We start from the raw sequence: 22,924 nt of genomic DNA on the forward strand, positions 1-22,924 counted from the left end.
TAGCACTATTAATATCTCAGATGAAAAGATGGATGCCTATTTGGACTCCATAACTTTTCCGGTTATCACTGAAGCACACACTATTGCAAGTACGGTGAGGTTCTTTTTCCACGCCTTTTGAGGGTAATGCTTGAGTCGTTGGAGGATGGTAGCCTACCCGAGTCAATGAGAGAAGCGGTAATTATATTAGTTTCAAAAAAAGGAAAGGACCTCTTAGATATGAGATCATATAGACCGATATCGCTCCTTAATACAGATGTTAAGCTCCTATCAAGGATGCTGGCCACAAGACTCTCTAGGGTGATTTCTGTGATTATACATCCAGATCAGAATGGGTTTATCCCTGATAAAGGTGCACATCTTAACCAGCATTGACTTTTTGCAAATTTACAGTCTTCCGGGGGGATTTCTGCTCCATTCTGTCATTAGATGCCTCCAAGGCGTTTGATAGGGTGGAGTGGGGGTTCCTATGTAAGGTGTTGGAAAGGATGGGATTTGGTACAAATTTTATAAGTATGGCTAAACTTTTGTATAATTCCCCTATTGCAAGACTGAATTTCAATGGTAGTTTGACCCCTAGCTTTATGTTGACTAGAGGTACTCGTCAAGGCTTTCCGCTTTCTCCTTTATTGTTCGATATTTATATGGAGCCCCTGGCTCTTAATTATTTGTACAGTTAACTCCTTTGGGGAAGTCTCTGGACTAGATATTATTGGTCAAAAACAAACCTTATGTTATTAGATAGATTTGAATATATTAGCGAGGGGATCCTGGGGATGTTAAAAGCTGTTGACTCATTTGAATATCTGGGTATGACGATATGGCCCAGGATCGATGATTTTATTCACCTTAACCTTAACTTCCGTTGACAAGTAAATTGAGATAAAAAAATTACCATATGGCTTTGTTTACCCCTATCTAGAGCTGATAGAATATCTTTGGTCAAGATGGTGAATTTTTTCAAACTCATTGAGAGGATGATTAATGATTTACTTTGGGGAACAAAGCGAGTGAGTCTAAAGTTGAGCTATTTTTACAAGCCATTGGAGCAGGGAGGATTTAATCTCCCCTACTTCAATGGCTACTTTATAGCTGGACAGCTATGGTTATTCTCTCAATGGGAGAAAAGTGCTCTGTGTAAGATGGTGGTGAAACGATCTCCATATGATAATATATTTACTTTGTTGAAATCTGGGCGATTAATTAATGTTGAACAAGAATATAGAGACTGGGAAGTTCTTTTGTAGATCTTGGACCACCATTAGAAGATGGTTGGGGATCAAGGGTTCTCTTTTGTGCACTCCTCTTTGGCATAATTTTTATCTATAGGATTTTGATAAATTAGCGGGGGAGAAGTTTTGGCAAAAAAGTAATATCGTGTATGTTTCACAGGTGGTGTTTAGCACAAATAGGGAAAAATCTAAGTTGGTTTAGGCATTTTCAGATACGTTCAGCAATTGCTAATGCAAAATAAACGTCACTCTTAGAAATAGACATTTCTTCACCTTTGAATGAATTGATAGAAATGTAGGTTTAAATTGGAAGATTTCACAATTATATAAACTACTAGTAAAGGCACTATTTAGTGAGGTTGTTTCTCTGGGCCAAAGGGCTTGGGGATTTGATTGCCTAATGATTTTAGTAGAGGATTGGGGAAATATATTGGGTGATTTTTAAAATTTGAATCGTATATTAGTACATTAATATATTTTACACAGAGTGTATATTACGCCTATATGGCTTAATAAATGTGGTTTACGAGACTCTGCGAATTGTCCACGATGTGATTCACATGTGACGGATTTTCTGCATATGTTTTGGTTGTGTCCAGACTTAAAAGTCTATTGGGGTATAATTTATAAGTTTATTACTCAAAAACGGAGGATAGCACTTCCGTTTACAGCTGAGTGCTGGATACTGGGTGATCTATCCAAGGTAAACTGTTATAAGTATAAAAAGATCCTTTTGATTAGAATTATGTTCTTAGCTAGACTCCTGATTACTTGAGTCTGGTTGTCCCCCAATGCTCCAAACTTCAATGAGTAGTTATATCTCGTGAATAAGGTTAAGAGATATGAGAGGGTCTTGTATAACCAGAGAGACACTGAGGAAAAATAGTCTAGGGTTTGGGGGCTGTGGAAGTGGTAGTTTTCCTCATGATTCCCCCCCCCCACACACACACACACCATTGTCCTTTTTATTACTATTATTATTACTATTATAGAGATGCATCGCGAGGGAGAGTAGGGTTGGGGAGGGATGAAAAGAGGGATGATAATTGAGGATGTCATTGTTTAATTATGTATTTGTTATAATTCTGTTGTTTCTTAAATAAAAATTAATATTTAAAAAAATCAAAAATTTTTGGTATGATTCAGAGAAACATCAAAATGGAATAAAGCCATACAACTGCATAATTACACAGTGGAGTCACATTATTGATAACCACCACTTAATATCCAGAGTAACTGCTGTGTGCAGCATGGACAGAAGCTAGACTGGGAGCAACTCTGTAAGGTCTAGTTAGGTTGTCGCAGGTATTTGGAGTCCTGCTGACTGCAGTGCATCCCACTGCTGCCGGAGGATGTGTGGGGGTGGATCCATAGCGTTAGCACGACAGTCAAGGTGGTCCTGCGGATGCTTAACTGGGTTAAAGTCTGAGGAATTAGGGGAACAAGGTAGTACTTGGAAGTCTTGGTCATGGTTTTTCAACCTATGTCGGACATTTTTAGCCACGTGACCTGTCGCATTGTCTTGCTGGCAGGCCCCATCCACCCCAGGTAAGAAGGCAACCGTTTACCAATCAGCGGATGGTCAATTCTGATACTGCCACAAAAACCGAAGCCTTTTCTGTCAGTGCAACTTTGTTAGCAGAGGTGTAGTGACCACCAATCTGCTTTGGAGCAACATATGCAGTAGGGTTCACTGAACTGTTTTAGACACAAGACTGGTAGCCCCTGGTTCATTTTGAAAGGGAGTTGCTCCGCTGTAGTACATCAGTATGTCCTTGCGCACCTTAGTAGCCAACAATTAACTATCACATTAATGGCACATGGTGTGTCACAGTTTCCATGTCGCGTATTTCCAATTGTGCCAGTTGTCCTCTCACAATACACTTTCACCACAGCAGCACACAAACAGTTCACAAACTGCGCAGTTTCAGAAATCATGCCACCCTTGGCCCAAAAGTCAATAATTATCCCTCTTTGCAACTCTAATAATTTGCCTCTTTTACCCATGACAACAACAAGGGATATGTGTGCAGACAGCCTATCGCTCATCGTATCTACCCACCAAGCCAGCTCACAACTCAGGACTTCCTTTTTGAGGTACACGACATTGCAGGTAGAAAGTGGTCATAATGTTAGTCAACCATATATTTCCCAATGAGAACATTGCTATTTTTGATCAAATTCTGCATTGTATCATGTTGTCAAACAAGGAAAAAGCTAGCTCCCCACTACATCTCAGAGCCCTCTCTTATCCACAGGATGTATTGGAAGAGAAACACTCTGCATGGACCATGGGTAGTATTATATATATGAATCCAGAACTCTTCTCCAAAGACCAAATCTATAGCTTTTATTTTATTACAGCTTTTGGGGGGTACTATCTCTTTTTGGGAGAGAGCTCCTTGATCGGCGTGAGGAGACTTATAAGCCAAACATGCTCCTCTGGAAAGAAAGGGATGAGCTCTTAACAAGCTCTGCCTCTAATGCCACCAGATGTAATGCCGCTATCCTATAAGTCAATGTTCAACCCTTTAAATAGGTCTCTACAGATGAGGTGCTGGCTTATTTCATTTCCGAGTCATGTCTCAAGACCTATTTAAAGGGTCGAATATTGACTTATAGGATAGCTGCCTTACATCTGGTGGCATTAGAGGCAAATTTTATAATGTCAACAGCTTAAAAAATGCAGGGCAGAAATATATGGTGGAAAAAGCTAAAACATGTTTCTGACCATCCACAAGATTCTTACTCATAGCCACTACCATGTGGTTGATTCTGATCATGTTGAAGCAGTTTCCAACATACAGTATTTTCCTGCTGTCTTTTTAATGCTTTTGTATGATGGAAAAAAAGCTTTAGCTTTTATCTTTGAAGAAGGCTTTTGGATTCGCCATTGTGTCACATTACAAAGGTTGGCACCTAGCTTTTTGAAGCCCTAACCTTGGTAAGTGTCCCAAAAGAAAAGTAATATAGAAATGGAAAATGAGTTACTGTGTAACTATATTGTCCGCGTTGGTTGCCAATCACCTTTCACTGAAAAGGACCATAACTATTAGAAACATTTGAAAATGTTTGAGTGTTTTTTTTTCGTTTTTAGGAGGGGCATGTTGCTTAATAATCTTTGAATGTTACATACAGAATTGCCTTTTTTTTTTATCTGGCCCCAATATTTAATCTAAGGAAAGCTATGTACGGCTCTGTTTAATGGTTGATTGTACATTTAGTGTCCAGAATCCCAGGACACTCAGCTATCTCTGTGTTTCTTTTTTTTCTCTTTTTTTTTGTTACATGCTGTAAATTTGTAGGGCTATAGCCTTTTTCCTGTCGTTTTAGAATTCATTACACTGTGCATGTGAAGATTAAAAAAAAAATAAAACCCAGAATGTTCAATAGATCTCAGCAGCTGGTACTCAGAGACCTTTCATTACTGGCAAGGTCATAATCTTTTTTTTTTTTTTTTTCCCTATAATGGATTCTATCTCTCTGCATGTGAGTACCATGCTTTATGTTGGTGCGCAATTGATTAAAATTGTTAAAATATTCTTTCGCTTGCCTGAAAGGTAATATTTCTATATATTACAAGAGAGGAATGAAAGTAAAATCTATGAATACAATATGTGAATTGTACTATTTACTCTGCATGTAATTAGCACTATGTAGTTCAAGTAGATTTGTCATTCCAATTTTGAGTGTATTTGCCTACACCGTTATTAAAGGCTTATGTCTAATGGAACAGGGATTTGGGACCTCAGTATGCCACATGCATAATAAAATGAAAGAACATAGATAATAATATAAGCAACATTTCCCTACCAATTCTTATCTATATGATTATCGGAGTATATTCAGGGCAAATCTGTTGTGTACCAACATGGGCTTTTTTCTTAATCAGGTTTGGTAGCCGTACAGGACAAGACCCAATACATAGAAAAGGACCAGCGTCTTCACACCCCATCTTTTGCAGGCTGAATTGGCATAGAGACTGCCCGTCCCATTGTTTTCAATCGGAAACCGAGGTTTATGGCCATGACAATTCCAAAAAAGTACATATTGGTCTGATCATGGTAACACTGTCAGACTGGGGTTGTTTGAGCCTACCAGAGGAAACTATTCTTGAGGCCCAACTCCTAGTTTATCCGCAGTCTAATAGGTTTTAAATCAACCCTGGTCCCAAGTGATTATCTCCAAAGGCAAACAAAATACCAAATGTTTCCTTTTTTCTCCTTTGAGGCCCATTATGTTCAAAAGTCAGTCTGCAAAAGTCTCAAAAGTCTCTGCAGGACCCCTAGAGATGAACAGACAATGGATAACACTAAGATGATTCTTTGGCACAGCAGTAAAAACACGGATAGCATCTGATATAATATACACTCTCAAAAAGATGAAAAGGAAGATTTAAGATGGACTACATATCCTCTTTTAAAAGGGTTGTTTAGTTTGGAAAGCTCATTTAAAAAGAAATGGTTAATAGAGGAGATTCCTTATTCTGTGCCTTTTTATGCCACTATTGTGGCATAAATCAAATAAGTAAATGTCCATATAAGTAAATGTCCCTTTTTTTTTTTTTTTTCATCTTTCACATTTTGAGAATTTCACATCTTTTATATTATGTTGCAGCTGCCATTTATTGAAGAGTTACATGCTCCTCTGCCATACTCTTTGTCATCAATTGCTGAGAAGCCAATTCAAAAGTGACAAACTGCTTCTTTGTTATTGATGGAATGTGTCAGACACAAACTGTTCGACCATATTGATGTTTTTTTATAAAAAAAATTCTCTCCTGTGAAGGAATTCTAAGGAATGTTCCTGTTCCTACTTCTATGCAAAATCAATATGTTGTATGCCACAGTTTATCCAGATTGATGTCAATATAGGAAATGTCTGAGAGACAAAAGCATACTGCAGTTTTAAGAGAACAGAACACCATATATTGTCATATAAGAAAATTATTAATTCTGTTTAAGGCTCCTTTCACACAAGCGAGTTTTCCCGCGTGGGTGCAATGCATGACGTGAACGCATTGCACCCGCACTGGATCCTGACCCATTCATTTCAATGGGTCTGTGTACATGAGCGTTTTTTTTTTTTCATGCATCACTTCTGCGTTGCATGAAAATCGCAGCATGTTCTATATTCTGTGTTTTTCACGCAGCCCTGGCCCCATAGAAGTGAAAGGCCCCTTTCACACGGGCGAGTATTCGGCGCGGATGCGATGCGTGAGTTGAACGCATTGCACCTGCACTGAATCCCGAGCCATTCATTTCTATGGGGCTGTTCACATGAGCTGTGATTTTCACGCATCACTTGTGCGTTGCGTGAAAATCTCAGCATGCTCTATATTCAGCGTTTTTCACACAACGCAGGCCCCATAGAAGTGAATGGGGTTGCGTGAAAATCGCAAGCATCCGCAAGCAAGTGCGGATGCGGTGCGATTTTCACGCACAGTTGCTAGGAGACAATCGGAATGGAGACCCGATCATTATTATTTTCCCTTATAACATGGTTATAAGGGAAAATAATAGCATTCTGAATACAGAATGCATAGTACAATAGTGCTACATCACCATGATAAAAGATCATGTGATGGATCATGTGATGACCGGAGTGACGTCACCACAGGTCCTGTTCCTGCACACAGCTAAGATGAAGACAGAAGGAGATGCAGGGCTGCGCGATCAAGTGGATTAAGGTGAGTTAAAATTTTTTATTTTCTTTTAACCCCTCCAGCGCTATTGTACTATGCATTCTGTATTCAGAATGCTATTATTTTCCCTTATAACCATGTTATAAGGGAAAATAATACAATCTACAGAACACCGATCCCATGCCCGAGCTTCTGTGAAGAAGTTCAGGTTTGGGTACCAAACATGCCGATTTTTCTCACGCGAGTGCAAAACGCATTACAATGTATTGTACTCGCGCGGAAAAATCGTGCATGTTCCCGCAACGCACCCGCACATTTTCCCGCAAACACCCGTGTGAAAGAGGCCAAAGGGGCTGCATGAAAAACGCATTGCATCCGCAAGCAAGTGCGGGTGCAATGCGTTTTTTACTGATGGTTGCTAAGAGATGTTTGTTTTTTAAGTTTATCACGCACATGAAAAACGCATCAAAACGCATTGCACCCGCGCAGAAAAAACTGAACTGAACGTAATCGCAGACAAAACTGACTGAACTTGCATGCATAATGAGTTTCACTGAACACACCCTGAACGCATCTGGACCTAATTTGTCACGCTCGTGTGAAAGGGGCCTAAGGGAATCTGTGACTAGCTTTTCACTGCCCTAAGGGCAGCATAAACTGGTGACAGATTCCCTTAATAAAATGCAAGTAAATTAATTGACCTAGCCATTTTGCAAAAATTTTTGAACAATTGCATATAGCGGCGAGGGGGCAGAGTGTCGGGACCCCAAGAATATCAGGGTTTTTCAGCTTCTATTGTGTACTGAACAGCTCCAGTACTGTTCAATACAAAATTTCAGCAAAAAGGCCAGGACAATTAACCTTTTGAGGACCAGCGCCATACATGTATGGTGCAAATCGTCTATTTAAATATGGTGCCCGTTCGTGAACGCCATAGCTGCCAGGTTTCTGCTATTCTAGGGCTGTCTGCAATCAGTGACCTTCTTCAAATGTTCTCATTGGCCAACAAGGTTAGGGCTCATGCACATGACCGTATGTATTTTGCGGTCCTCAGAAAATACGGATGACATCCTTGTGCATACCATATTTTGAGGAACGGAACAGCTGGCCCCTAATAGAACAGTCCTATCCTTGTCCGTAATGCGTACAATAATAGGACATGGGCACTCAAATATCCGGACACACACAGAATCTATAAAGCATCACTAAATATTTATTATATAGTAGAAAGCGCTGAGGAAGGAGGCAGGATAGCCTTTGAAACGCGTCTGGCGTGGAGGATAAAGGATCTATATCTGGCAAATAACCGGCAATAAGAGAAGCTAACACCGCTGCTACAACCATCGGTAAAGAAAGCGCTTTCTACTCCAAAGGAATTCAGACTGCTAGTATCCGATGTAATATCGGAAATAGCAGCCAGCTAACAAAGCCTGAAGCACCTGTATTGACCACGGACGGGGATACAAGGGACGCCTAAGACAAACAGGGAACCCACTCCTTAGTGCTTCCATATCAGCTAAAGAAGCACCCCGTTCTGGCTGCAGGACTATGCTGAGCAGCGACAAGCGTCCATATTATTAAGGCATCGGTGGAAATCTTCCTATAACAGTACACAGGCAGAGGTAAGCTCACCTATTACTCACACCACGTGGGACGCCACGAAACGGACATCATCCCGGTGTATGTGAGTATAGGATCCTCTCCCTGTGTTATTTAATATGGAAACTGCATATCAGTTTATATTGCGAATCTGACACTTTAGTTGTGACATTGCAACATTGTATACAAAGTAACAGAGTGGACTTCATTCCCCTCCAGGGATTGTTTCAATACTTCTGCCCAAACGTTCCTATATGCGGACATCACAGGATTTATCACCTCAACATTAACCCTTTGTTGTGTGATTACTATTCACACTATATATTTTATAACCTTATATGTTCATCAAGTCTTGGACTTTTTTCACATTATTCTGACACTGGAATTCACAGACTTTATGGTTTTGCACAAATTTTTCACAGTTCATATATTTGTGCTATATTTTATTGTGTTTATAGTCACTTATTTAAATTGTGTTTGCATTCACCCACCTTTATTTTCAGGTTGGTATATAGGATTTATAACATGTGACTGAATGCATTCATTTGTAACCTACTGTTGAAAATGTTAATAAAAACTATTGTTCAAAAAAAAAAAAAGGATTTATAATTACTTGCTATTCATAGAGAGGATTTGACTATAGCTACACCACAAGTGCTGAGCAGCTATTCTATCCAGCTCATCCACTGAGTGGCAGGATTACTGAGATCAATTTTATTAATTTGATCTATTTTTAGGTATATACCCTATTTCTTAATTGTGTTATATAATCTATGTATGTACATTTAGCTATCCCTTTGAGATTTGCATCTATATAATAAATATTTAGTGATGCTTTATAGATTCTGTGTGTGTCCGGATATTTGAGTGCGCATATACTTTTTTCTATTATTGTCGGTAATTTGAGTGCGACATCAGTTTGGAGCACCGTTCCACCCCTAATCAGAGGGAGAGCCGTCCTATATATTTGCTTTAATAATAGGACATGTTCTATTTATTTGCAGATCAGACATATGGAAACGGAATGCACACGGAGTAACTTCATTTTTTTTCCGCTGACCCATTGTAATGAATGGTTCCTCATCTGGTCCGCAATAAAAACGAAACGGAAAGAAAATACGTTTGTGTGCATGAGCCCTTAGTGTTAAAATAAGTTTTCTGCTTTAAGTTGCATTTAGACATTGCAAGGAGCAGTCAATTGTCAGAAAGCAAGCATTAGTTCCCAACAATCGGCTGCTCGTTAAGTGCAGGTAAAGTGCTGTATTTGCACTCAGCAATCGCCTCCATAGTATGAGGAAGAGTGATGGCTGCTGCTATGGCTCCTCCTCGTACAACTTCATTGTTCCTGGGCAGCAGAATGTAGTTTAGACAACACGATCTGCTGCCTGGGAATGATTGAGGTGTCCGTACCTGAGAAAACGAGCGCTTCACTTGTTCTTCGGGTACTATGCCTCACCTTTATATGGGCCAATTATTGGGAATGAGCGTTCCTAGTAACGCTCATTCCAGATAATTGGCCAGAACATCAAGCAGTAAAAATGTGGCTTTAGGCCTCTTTCACATGTCCATGACAATCTGGTCAGTGGTTCATCCATGACCAACCCTTGTAAAACCATGGACTATAATGTGCATAAGGGATCTGTAAAAATTGACACAAATAGGGCATGCTTCTGTGGTGTCAACATGGACCCATGGCTGTGGAAAATAACTGATGTGTAAATACACACATTGAAGTCAATAGATACGTGCAGGGGCGGACTGGCCATGAACAATACAGGAAAACTCCCCGGTTGGCTGATGCCCAGGAGACTGCTTGAGCCCTCATCATGGCCGCCAGCCATGGTAATTAACGATCTAATGCTCCCCTGCTGACTCCTGGATTTAACTGTATTGCCATGCTGAGGCAACTGGAGCTAGGGCTGGCCACCACAAAGGGGCAGTTTTTGGGGAGGTATTGTTATTATTATTTATTATTATTTATTATTAAAGCGCCATTCATTCCATAGCGCTGTACATATGATGAGCGGTGCACATACATAATACAGACAATTGCACTAATCATAAACAAGACAAGTTACAAACTGGTACAGAAGGAGAGAGGGCCCTGCCCGTGAGGGCTTACAATCTATATGGTATGGATGAAGGACACAGTAGGTGCGAGTTAAGTTGGTCATCAGGTATCAGTGATGCACTGTCATATTTAGCTCTGCTGGAATGGTATGATGTACTGGAATATGGTATTGCTGGCCCTGCCTACTTGTGTTGACCGTGCCTTCTGTCAATTTGGGCCCCACTACAAAATAGGGCTACTTTGTCTTTCTTCCAGGGCCTCTTCAGGTTCCCAGTCCAACCCTGGATACGTGTGCTGTCTGTGGAGACCGTTCATTGACATGTGAAAGAAGGCTTATGTGATATTCACTACCGAAGAGTTAAAAAAGTGATAGAGCTGTATTTCCATGGCCCCATAAATTTGAGACAAAAATATTATTGGAGAAATCCTATATAATGGCTATATAATACAAATGATATGTTGCTATATAATTAGTGCTTCTCATTTGATGCTGTTTTGTGTTTGATGGACAATCATGCAAGACACCAGTCAGTTCAACAACGCCCAAAGATGTAATTGAAAGCACAGCCAGGCACATGTGACAGTGAATGGGAAATACTACGAGTGATTGTGCTATAACAGTCCCCATTGTAATGTGCCTGGACCAGACTGAATGCGACCTATTGTCATCCTCGAGCAGCAGATCGCTGTACACCACAGCCAAATCTTAAGTATTTATCAGTCAACAAAGGTGTCGATTTTACAACAATGCGTATCTCTGTTTTACTTTAGTTTGTTGTCCAACATGTGTCAGTAATCTCTATTTATGGTTGTGTTTTGTTAGAAAAAAAATTAAACCATAGCTGTGTAAAATGAGACGTTACATAACCCGTTAGATGGGGAACGTAAATCCTCATTTACACAATCAAGGTCTTGGTTGATTTTGGCTGAAAAGCCTAGGACTCCGAGGGCTCATTCAGATTAAAATAACATTGTAAACCTCTAAAACTGATCATTTTACTTTAATCCAGCTAGACAAACAGAACACAGTTTTTACCTGTCAGTATGGCATCAGTATGTCATCCATTTTTATGTTCGTTAATATATATTTTTTTAAATGAATACCCAATGTCTCCTGCAATCATCAGTGACAAACAGACCACACATGAATAGCGTCTATTTGCTGTCCACTTTTTTCACAGAACCATTGACTTGAATGGACAGGTCTAGTGGGAAAAATAAATTAGAACATGCTGTGATTTTCGCAAAGAAATGACTGCTTGGGACTCTCCACCTCGGCTTGGCACAAGCCATCAGTTCTCTGAAAGGTGCAGAGTCCACCACTTGGAAAGGGAGGGACTGCAGCACCAGCAAATTGGACAGGAGCGCGTTCAGCTTCTGCGCCGTTTGATGCGTGCACGCATACTGCTGTCTCTTGGCAATCGCTTTGGTAATCGATTGCTGACGGAATGACTGACGAGGAGTAGGAGCAGGAGCATCTGGATCAGCAGAAGATGGACATCTCCCTTCAGCTGAGGTGGTGGAGCCTTGACTGGCTAAAATCGGGTGCGTACCACTGGGTGATGAATTAGTAGCTGTGGCAGGCTGAACCACCACATCGGAGCCACAGTTCTCCCAGGCCACTTTATGGTGATGCTGCATATGTTGACGCAACATTGGCACCCTGGCCCCGCTTCACCTTCTGCCCACTGTCACGGGTAATGGGAAAGGGAAAAAAACCAGATACACACAAAAGGAAATGGACAACAGTCTAGGCCTCAAAAGCTAAGGAAGAGGGATGGTGACATCCTAGTAATCCCTAGGCCTTTCCCTAACTCCTGCCAGTATGAGCAGATCCTGATAGTGGAAATTCTCATTCGTCAGATACCTATGCCTTGCTAAAACTGACGAGCCCTAGGATAGGTAGCAGGAGTTGAGACAGCTGGTTCCTCCCCAGATGAAGAAACCCGTATCTCCCTGAGGCCTAGAACCAAAACACACCAGTGAACAACAAACAGAAAAGGCAACTAGTACTTAGCTTAAAGATGCATGAAGAAGCAGGAGATCCAAGACAAACAAGCTCTAGCAACTCCAAGAGGAAATATCAACCGCATGGTCAGCAGTGTGAGGCGGACTTAAATAGAGCATTATCACTGATGACGAGCAGAACTTGAGGAGAGGTGAGATCCTGCCAAACAACAACATACAAAGAGGAAAACAGAGAGATCGGTCAGATAGCCTCACGTGCAGCAAGTCTATCCGATCTTCTCACCTCTGTCACGGGAGGGACCGTGACACCCACATATTCTACATATGGCCACGTTAACCTCCTCTGGCAGCTTAATAAAGAACTGCCACACCGCCGAGTAGGTGATTTCCCCCCCCCCCAACAGTCCGCACTGACTGACTGCTACCGCCGCTGCCTCCGTGAACCCCTGCACCACTACTTCCCGGGCAGGTAGGTGGTCTAACCTGGGTATGTTTGGCTCCCAACCTGCAACTGCTGACTCCCAGCCATGCTACCACCTTGCTGGCTGAGCCGCTGCCTCACAGGCAAGCCGCCACCCTCTTCTCCTGATGATGATGAAGCCCCTTCGGCACCCGGCTCTCAAGTGCGATCGGCTTCATCATCATCATCGAGTAGTGTCTGCATGTCACTGATGTCCTCCTTAATGGTCTCTGGGTCAGGAGCCTGACCGCTCGCAACACCACCTCCCACGCCACTCTCCTCATCACTACTTGCCCGCCTAGCGGAGGAAGCGGCGGATGTCTCCTCCAGATCTTGGCTGGGCAGTAGCTGCTGACTGTCTTCTAGTAGCTTGTCCTTGCTGTATAGTGGAGCTGAGCCCACAGCATACAATACTTCTGTGGCTAAAGGAACAGCAAAGGACAGAGGCAGGTTGAGGACAGGTGAGGGCACAGGGCCTGCTCCTGGGCCATGCCAACTAAGGGTTGTGTCTGACGAACCCACTGACTGTTGGCTGTGGGTGTCTGATGTCACTTGGGATGAAGTGGATGACCGAGTTAACCAATCAAGAACTGCTGGGTTGCTGGTCAAGACACGACCGCTAGATCACACCGGGAGCTCAGGCCTCTCGCTGCGACTCCTGCTGCCACACCACCTTACTGTGCTGTGACCTCTGCCTGTGCCAGAAACATTTGTGCCTGTGCCACTCCTCTGTGCATGGCCTGGCACTTCTGTCTGACATACTTTTAGCTGAACAAAATAAATTAAAAGCAAATTAAAACACCCCTAAAAACATATTAAATATTTTTATTTTTGTACTGAAATAGGCCACTAAAAGCTTTCACAAATAAATGCAACAGTGAAGTGTGTATATTTTTTTCCTTTTTGTACTGAAATAGGATACTGAACACTTTCACAACATATAACTGCAGAAGTGAACAGAGTATATATTTTTCTTTTTCCACAGATATAAGCCACTAAAGGCTTTTCAACATAGCACTTGCTCCCCAATAACAAGAACAAATTGCTAGAATGCCAGAGATGTATAATGGCTATTTGGATCCCCAAATAATGTTTCCCTATACTTGTAAATCGTTTTATTTTTTTTTCACAATGAGGTTTTTCTAGCACTGTCCTTTGCGACTTCAGACGTCTCTCCCAGCACTAAGATGCTTTGAAATGATTCCTCCCTATACTTTCCATGCACTTGTAAATAGTTTTTAAATTTTTTTTTTTCACAATGAGGTTTTTCCAATTGCTGTCCCTAGCGCCTTCTCACGTCTGTCCCTGCACTCTGAACGCTGAAAAAAGTCTGACTCTAAGATGGCCGCCGTATTTATAGGGCTGTGACATCACAGGGCTGGCTGCTGATTGGCTGCATGCATGGCATTATGGGTCAACCCGCTTTCCCAGAGTTCCTTTCCCCATGTCCTCACACGTATAGCCGCCATTTTAGGAAAAATTGCGATTCGTAGTACCACAAAGCGCGAGGAAATTTCTGCTTTCGTTGCAAATCAAATTTTTCCTGAAATTCGGATCGAACTCTACTCCATCTGATTCGAATCGCTCATCTCTACTATTAATGCTAGACCCCAAAGTTACTGACCTTGACCCCTCCACTTCAGTAAACCATCAGAGAATATTTAATAAGTAGAAGAAAAAATTCTAATTTGGGGTGCGCCTTATTAGGTGCATGTTATAGTTGGGAAAATACAGCATATGAGAACATTGATAACTATTTCTCTTAGTCTACCTATACAAATGTCTGCTCGGCCACACAAGCAGTTGTTTTCAATAAGAAGAGTGGATGTCCTCAGTGGAGGGTTGGGAGGCCCCATGCACATTACATAGATGGACAATCAGGAGTTTGGTCGACATACATCTAATGTGTATAGCTCATGCACACTGTCAAACATACTGTGGTAAAAGCTGCGTCGGACTCTGTGTGTACAGAGATACAGTATTCTTCCCTAAAAACAATCCTTCTAAAGGTGAATATCTTCATACATATGGATGTATGCATGGAGATAGGATGATTTTGTCTTTTAAATATAAAGGAGAGTTGGGACCATCTGGTACATTGATTGCATATCGCTAGTACCTCTGGGACCCTCTCCTAGCTAGAGAATAGGCTGCCTAAATTAAATGAAAGCACACCACACATACGCAGCATTATCTCCATTCATTGCTATCGGAGTTCAGAAAACAGCTACCTCCTCATTCACTATGGGTCTGCTGGGAATAGCTGAACCAGTGCTTGGCTATTTTCAGGTCTCCCACAGCAGTAAACGGAGGGTGGCTGTGCATGAGTGGCTGCTCTCTGTTCACTTTGGGGGTCCTGTTGTGGATATACAAGCAGGTCCCAGATCTGGGACCTGCACTTATCTGACATTTTATGGCATATCTTAGGGATTTGCCATCAATGCCCAAATGAGATTACCACTTTAAGGAATCGTACAGAGCTCGCGCACTTCTATAGCATTCCTTTTATAAATCCATACATAGCAGGGCTGTAATATGGCTATGTGCATAAGGCCTTAAAGTGTACCTAAAAATTTAGGTGCACTTTATTAAGAAATGGTCCAAAAATTATTTTTGTAATTTACTTTACTAGGCTTTAGAATCTGTACTGAATACACTGCTGTGTTTGGGAGTATGGATTGTGGCAGTATATTGTGCTGCATTGTGGTATTTGGTTCTGCTGGGGCAGTATACTGTGCTGCACTTTGGAACTTGGTTCTGCTTAGTAAATATGTTGTGCTGCACTATTGTATTTGGTTCTGGGGCAGTATTTTGTGCTGCACCGTGATATTTGGTTAGACCAGGGTAGTATTTAGTGCTCCACTGTGGTATATGGTTCTGCTGCAGAACCAAATACAAAAGTGTAGCACAATATACTGCCCCTCTCTGGTATTATGGCTCCCACCTACTGTACTTGAGTTGACCTTGCCTACTCATGTTGGCCCCACCTTCTGTTATTTTAGGCCCACCTGCAACATCGGGCCACTTTTAGTTTTTTATCAGGATACATTAAATTCCCAGTCCACCCTGGTTTCAAACATCACATGTAAACTCTCTCTATGGTTTTATTTTCTAAGTTCTTTTTCCGGTTTGCTGCTTAAAGAGGACCTTTCATCAGAAAATAGTGTGTTAAAGTCTTATATGACCTTATGGGGCTGATGTCCAGACAGTTTTTTTCGTCGCCTCATATGCAAATGAGGCAACGAAGTTATAGTAGGCGTTGTTCTCTAAGTTCTGGTGGGGGCGGTTATGCTCTTCCTGGCAGCGAGCGCATCCAATCGCAGCGCCCCGCTCTTAGCCAGGGAGAAGGAGCTCAAGTTCGCTGCGCTGGGGACTCCAAGATGGCGCTCGGTCCGGATGTCTAGAAGCTCAAGTTCTCGCGAGAACTTGAGCTCCTTCTCCCTGGCTAAGAGTGGAGCGCTGCTATTGGATGCGCTCACTGCCAGGGAGAGCATAACCGCGCCCACCAGAACTTAGAGAACAACGCCTACTATAACTTTGTCGCCTCATTTGCATATGGAGAGCATAGCGCCCGAACGGGGGGTTCATTTAAAAAAAAAAAAAAAACTGTCTGGACATCAGTGAGAGCAGCCCCATAAGGTCGTATAAGAATTGAACACACTATATAATGCAGTTTGGGTTGTGGTCTCAACCTGAAGTGCCATAAATAAAATAGATCAGTGCAGATCAGTTATTTTTACATAAAGTTTAGGTCTAAGGGATTATGATCCCTATTTTTAAATGTGTATGATTTAAAATAGCATAACTGTAGTTGTCAGAAAGCAAAAACGAAGTACATACTGTAAACATGATGCTGGGGTGTCCATAATATGTAAAATCTTTATATACAGTAATTTGCTGTTGTGTAAGTGCTTTAAGCCTCTGAGGAGCCGATGCAGACAATGTGAATGGTAGTGGCCCTGATGAGATGTCATGGAGTACTACCTCTGGCTGAATCTCCCTGGGGATTGGTGAATTGGAAAAGTGGTTTGAAGAATCGGGCCTGGTATACACTGACTTTTTGTAGTGTGACAGATTTTTTTTTTTTTTTTACTGATTTAGATTTTAACTAATACTGCACAAGATTGCATTCAACTGGATGCATTCATATGGACTGCAGCTGTAGTTCAATAGTTAAAAATCAATCAGTTGTGCTGCAAAAAGTCAAGAAGAAATTTGCAGTATGGTGGCTGGATATGTGGCAGTGTAATGCACCTAAGATGTGCCGTCTTGCTGATTGTAAAACGTTGTCTAAAATGTAGTCTACTCAGCACTCGCACGATAAGCATAAAATGTCTTTATTTCATCTCAGGACATAAACAAGTTAAAAACATGTTGATGACCGGTTTCGGGCAGAGGAGCCCTTAGTCATGGCCTAATACATAAAAGATTAAAACGAGTTTTTATCATGCATGGCATGCATGGAGAACAACACTTTGGAAAATCTGGCATGCAACAGTGGACTGTACCTATAGAGAATATGCAAGAAAGCGCAAGAATACATGGAAAACGCAAATGGTTTTCAGTAACAATTGTGAACAAACACCAATAAAAAAATGATAAAGAACAATGACTTTATTAATAAAAATAAGCCAAATCCGTTTTAAGGTTTAAGACATTTGGATGACGGCTGCCTATAGTCAGTACAAAAGCCTGTCCGGTGCTGCAATGCAATTTGTAAATATGCACCAAGGAGATACAAGCTCACTCCAATTGAAAGCAATCGAAAAAAGTGTACCCACTTGGAAGAAGGGATTGGAGGAGGGTTCTCCTCAGACGTGAAGTCTTTTGGATACTGACTACGGGCAGCCGTTAACCAAATAGCTTGAACCTCAAAACAATATTTGGCTCATTTTTATTAATTATGTAAATATTCTTAATTTTTTTATTGGTGTCTGTTCATATCATGTTACTGAAATCCATTTGTGTTTTCCATGTATTATTGTGCTTTCTTTCATATTCTCTATAGGTACAGTTAACTGTTCCATAGCAGATTTTCCAAAGTGTTGTTTACCATGCATGCCACGCATTTGTTCATGCACCGCACCACCTATGGATGTGAGCTGATTCTAACCTACGTTCTTTTATCTTTTATGTATTATGCCATGACCAAGGGCTCCTCCGCCTGAAACTGGTCGGCGCTATGTTTTTAACTTATGTCCTGAGATTAAATAAAGACATTTTATGCTTATCCTGCAAGTGCTAAGCAGACTACATTTCAGGCAACGTGTTTATCCCGGACCCAGCCTTGCGTTCATGCACCGCACCACCTATGGAGGTAAGCTGATTCTTTCTTACTTGTGGAGATAGGTCTCCACTGTGTAATGCAGGCGTGGAGTTAGGCTGGCTTGGAGGAGGTCTGGGTAATGGGTGTCTAATCTGTATAAGCTGTGGCTGCTCTGCTGACTAGGCAGGCTATAGCCACTCTTCCCCAGGCCGGCACTGCACTGTGACCTGACGTCAAGCAGCGTCAGGTCATAGTGCTTGCACTATGTCCTGATGCTGTACACAGTCAGAACAGTGCAGCACAGACCCAGTGAGGAACAGAGAGCGGTGAGTACAGCCAGCACCAGGAGCTCTGTATTCACTGCTCCCCATGCCTACTGCATACTAGTGAGCGCTTCCATTATAGTATTCACTTTTGGGGGAAAAAGTGAATCTTATAAAGCAAAAAATATGGTACAAACGGCTGAGTGGCTGAACACAGCTGTTCCAGTACCTCTGTATACATTTCTATAGAGTGTGACCAAGCACGGAGGGCTAGCTTTGCACCAAAAACAGAGACTCACAGGCAGTAACCATTTTATGGTGTATCGAACGAATATCCACACTGCACAGTAGGGTTTTCACAATACCAAAATTTTGATTCGATTTTGATATCATTCAATACCACGCAAAAAAAATAAACACCCAAAAAGCTGCATGCATTCAGCATTTTATCGAACGTCCGGCCCACAATTGAACAGTCCTATCCTATTTTTTGGGGGGACAACGTGACAAAAAAATGGCGAATCACGCTTTTTTTTTTTCTGTTACGGCGTTCACTGCATAGGACATATTTTGTTAGATTTTAATCGTTTGGACTTTTCAAATGTGGTGGCGATATGTAATATGTTTATATATTTTATATGTAAAATTGGGAAAGGGGGTGATTTATACTTAATATATATATATATATTTTTTTTAACTTTATAACCATTTCCCCCTTGGGAGCTAGAACCTTGGATCTTTTAATCCCTTGTCCTATTCACCCTATTAGAGCTCTATTAGGGTGAATAGGACTTAACACTCTCCCTGCTGTTCTGTGCCCTGTGTGCACAGCAGCAGGGAGCTTACAATGGCAGCCAGAGCTTCAGTAGCATCCTGGCTGACATGGTAAACGATCGGGGCCCCAGGATTACACTTCTGGGGCTCCGATCACAATTACCACTGCACCACCAATGAAGAGGGGGGGGGAGGGGACCCACAGCCCCTCCCCTCCTCCTCCTTCCCTGTGCTGCAGAGGAAACATGGAGCGTGCTGAGAGCAGTAGCAAAGCCTAGTATTGGTAAATTGCAAATCCCGGGATCGAATTGATACCGGTACAAAAGTATAGATTGGGTATCACTAATTCGTTATCCGGTGCAACCCTACTGCACAGTAGCACTTTTTGTTTGCTTTAGGTACATTACTGTATAAATGTTACTCTGAAGGTTTTCCTACACAAGCTCATTACTCCTGCAAGCCTGCTACTTCGGCACTTCAGCCGAATAACCCATCCTGCACTAAATGCTCAATTAGGCCAAACTGTCCCTATCTGCAGCGGCATATTCTGAGTCAGCAAAGGACTGTGTTATATATACTGTCACACTGGTGTAGAAAGGGCTGTCAAGTAAATCCAGTTATTGAAAGGAGATTATTTGCTCAATATGGTATTGATGGTTGAAGGGAGCGACCTTTCCATGATAGCCTTCAACAAACCTTCTCTTTATAATGAAGCAGGCACACTTCAAAGGATTAGCTCACTGAACCAAAGATGCATATTATAGGACTACCTGCCGTTGCATGACCCCGCAGTCCAACAGCACGCCCAACAAAGAAGAAAGATTAGCAGCTGTTTGATCCTCACGTATGAGACAACTTCCTTTGATTGCAGACAAGCACTAAAAGAATAAACTCCAGAATACATTTATGAGGAGTCTAAAGCATATATTGTATTTTACCTAAGGGAACCTGTCACCATGAAATGCAGTACAATCTGCACAGAACAGTAGCTGAGCAGATTGATATATAGTTTTGCTGGAAAAGATTTAAGAAAACATGTAATGTATTCATTTAAACCTCTGCTATTTTTATGCATAGTAGTGATGTGGGTGGTCCTACTCAGTGACTGACAGCTAACTCTGCATGACTAAGCATAAGGCTGTCAATCACTGAGTAGGACCGCCCACATGACTCCTATGCATAAAAAGAGCAGAGATTTAAATACATAAATTAAAAGTTTTCCTGAATCTTTTCCTGCAAAACAAAATATCAATCTGCTCAACCCTTCCTGCTCTAATATGCTGCCTGCAGATTGTACTACATTTCTTGGTGACAGGTTCCCTTTAAACTTATCTGCAATGAACACTGAGGATCTAAGTGCTAAATGCCCCGAATAACAAGACTTATGTTCTGAAATCCTAGAAATATGTGCTGTTTACATCAGCTACAATTTTTTTTTTATGACCATAAAACTTGGCATAGTGCACATTAAAGCCTTCTTCCTTGGTGTCTGATATAAAGAAGTCTTTACTCAAAATTCTTAAGAAGTTCTGGAGGAGGCCAGCTAAGAAAATCTGTTTGTCATCTTTTGGGGATCCCATCAGTGAGAAACCCTGTAATCAGCTTATCAGGAAACCCTAAAAACAAAAAGGAACTGTCCAAAGTGGACAGTCCTCTAACTTATCACCCCTTTACAGAGGGTGTGGAAAAAAGGCTGAACCTACACAAATGGCTCTTCTTTAGCCATACTAAATGTTTTGTTTTTCAAGGAAAATTTACTAATGCAGTCACTGAAATCTATGGGCATTTATCATATCTAAATCAGATAAGATTTAAAGTTAAACTCTTTCCTACACACTCTTGTGTTTGCATTTAAAAGATAAGGTATTTTTAACAACTTAAACCCCCCCTACACATTAGTGTATTGCCAGCCATATGCGCCAAGAACTGTGGTTTCGGCCAAAAGTCTAACTTGTATGGGAGAGCTCTCGACTCTCCGCTGACAGATGATGTCTGGGGAGAGAAGATTCGGGAGAACCTATTTTTGTCAAATCCTTTTGTTCTCCCAAATGTGTCCAGCAGGAGCTTTCTCCCCAATGACCATACATACATGATTGCCCAAATGGAATGTGTAAGGGGGAGAGACGACTGTTGGCTGAACAATCGTTCAGCCAACAGCTACTGAATGTGTATGGCCAGCTTTAAAGTTTTATCCACAGGACAGGGGATTAATGTCTGATCAATGAGGGCCTGACTGCTGGGGCCCCCACTGATTACGAGAACTGGTACTCCCATTTGAATGGGGTGACTGTTGCCACACTATTCTACTCTGAAACTGGTGGAGGTAGTTGCACACTACATGGGACTGCTTGATATCCAGGTACAGTTGTAGCAGCAGTAGATCCATTCAAAAGGTAACCTCGTTCTTGTTATCAGCAGGGACCCCAACAGTCAGAACCCTGACGATATTTAAATTAAATGGAGTCCTATTTGGCTTCACCTTATATTTGTTTTCGTGTCACAGAACGTATAGGACACTTTTTATAGACCAAAACATTTGTTGACAACCTGATGTATGTAGCTCCCTAATTTAATTATTTTGCTTGCTTTGATAAGGTTATCAGGTTTTCTCCTATGCTGCTCATCTAATTCTGTCTCCCATTTTATCTTGCAGTTACAGAAGTGTTGTGACGGCTAGAAGAGCCGTAATTGCAATCACAGGATGCTGGGTCCTCTCCTTCATTGTTGGTCTGGTTCCCATGTTTGGTTGGAACAACATAAACTATTTAAGAAGACAACATAACTCCACCTATGGTGAAATCATCATCACTTGTGAATTTGAAACCGTGATCAGTATGGAATATATGGTCTACTTTAATTTCTTTGTCTGGGTCCTTCCTCCACTTTTCCTTATGTTAATAATTTATTTGGAAGTGTTCAACTTAATTCAAAGACAACTAAATAAAAAGGTATCTTCCAGCTCTAAAGATCCTCAAAAATACTATGGAAAAGAACTCAAAATTGCCAAGTCATTAGCATTAATCCTGCTATTATTTGCTTTAAGCTGGTTACCTCTTCATACCTTGAATTGCATTACGTTGTTCTGTCAGACTTGTAACACGCCAATGATCATCACTTATATAGCCATCTTCTTGACCCATGGAAATTCCGCCATGAACCCCATTGTCTATGCATTCCGCATTGAAAAGTTCCGGTCTACATTTTTGTATATCTGGAAGAAATATTTCTGCTGCAAAAGCGGAAGGGAACTTAACAGATCAAATACTATGAACATTGAGCGATCATGTTCAAAAAATGTCATCTAAAATAGGGTTCTGTTTTATACACCAGTACTCCAAATAAATAACCACTTCTTGTTCTGATGTCCCAGTTTAACAATAAATGACAGTTTAAAACCTGCATCAACTCACAGGTTTCATTAGACTGCAATAACAAATCTATGTACATTTGTAACTGAAAAGCAAAATATGTGAATATATACATATTCTAATTTTATGACTATATTTATACATATTAAGTAACGCTAATTTATTAAAAGGGGAAAAATAAATGTATTCCACAAAAGGATGAATAAAAATCCAGTTTATTCAGTCATATCGGTTTAAAGCTGGTTTCTGATAGAAATAGTGACAGCGCCACCATGTGTT

General features: G+C 41.2%; 1 protein-coding gene across 1 annotated transcript in view; it reads left to right on the forward strand.

The window, feature by feature from the left end:
* LOC120994947 (adenosine receptor A1-like) overlaps nucleotides 1-22,676 on the forward strand; it is a 163,135-nt gene extending 140,459 nt beyond the window's left edge. Inside the window, exon 3 of the mRNA XM_040423857.1 lies at nucleotides 21,931-22,676. Coding sequence (XP_040279791.1) covers nucleotides 21,931-22,582 — 652 coding nt within the window. The 3' untranslated portion in view covers nucleotides 22,583-22,676. The remainder of the gene's footprint in view (nucleotides 1-21,930) is intronic.
* The last annotated feature ends 248 nt before the right edge of the window (nucleotides 22,677-22,924 follow it).

This window comes from Bufo bufo, chromosome 3 (genome assembly GCF_905171765.1).
Source record: "Bufo bufo chromosome 3, aBufBuf1.1, whole genome shotgun sequence".
Taxonomy (NCBI): Eukaryota; Metazoa; Chordata; class Amphibia; order Anura; family Bufonidae; genus Bufo; species Bufo bufo.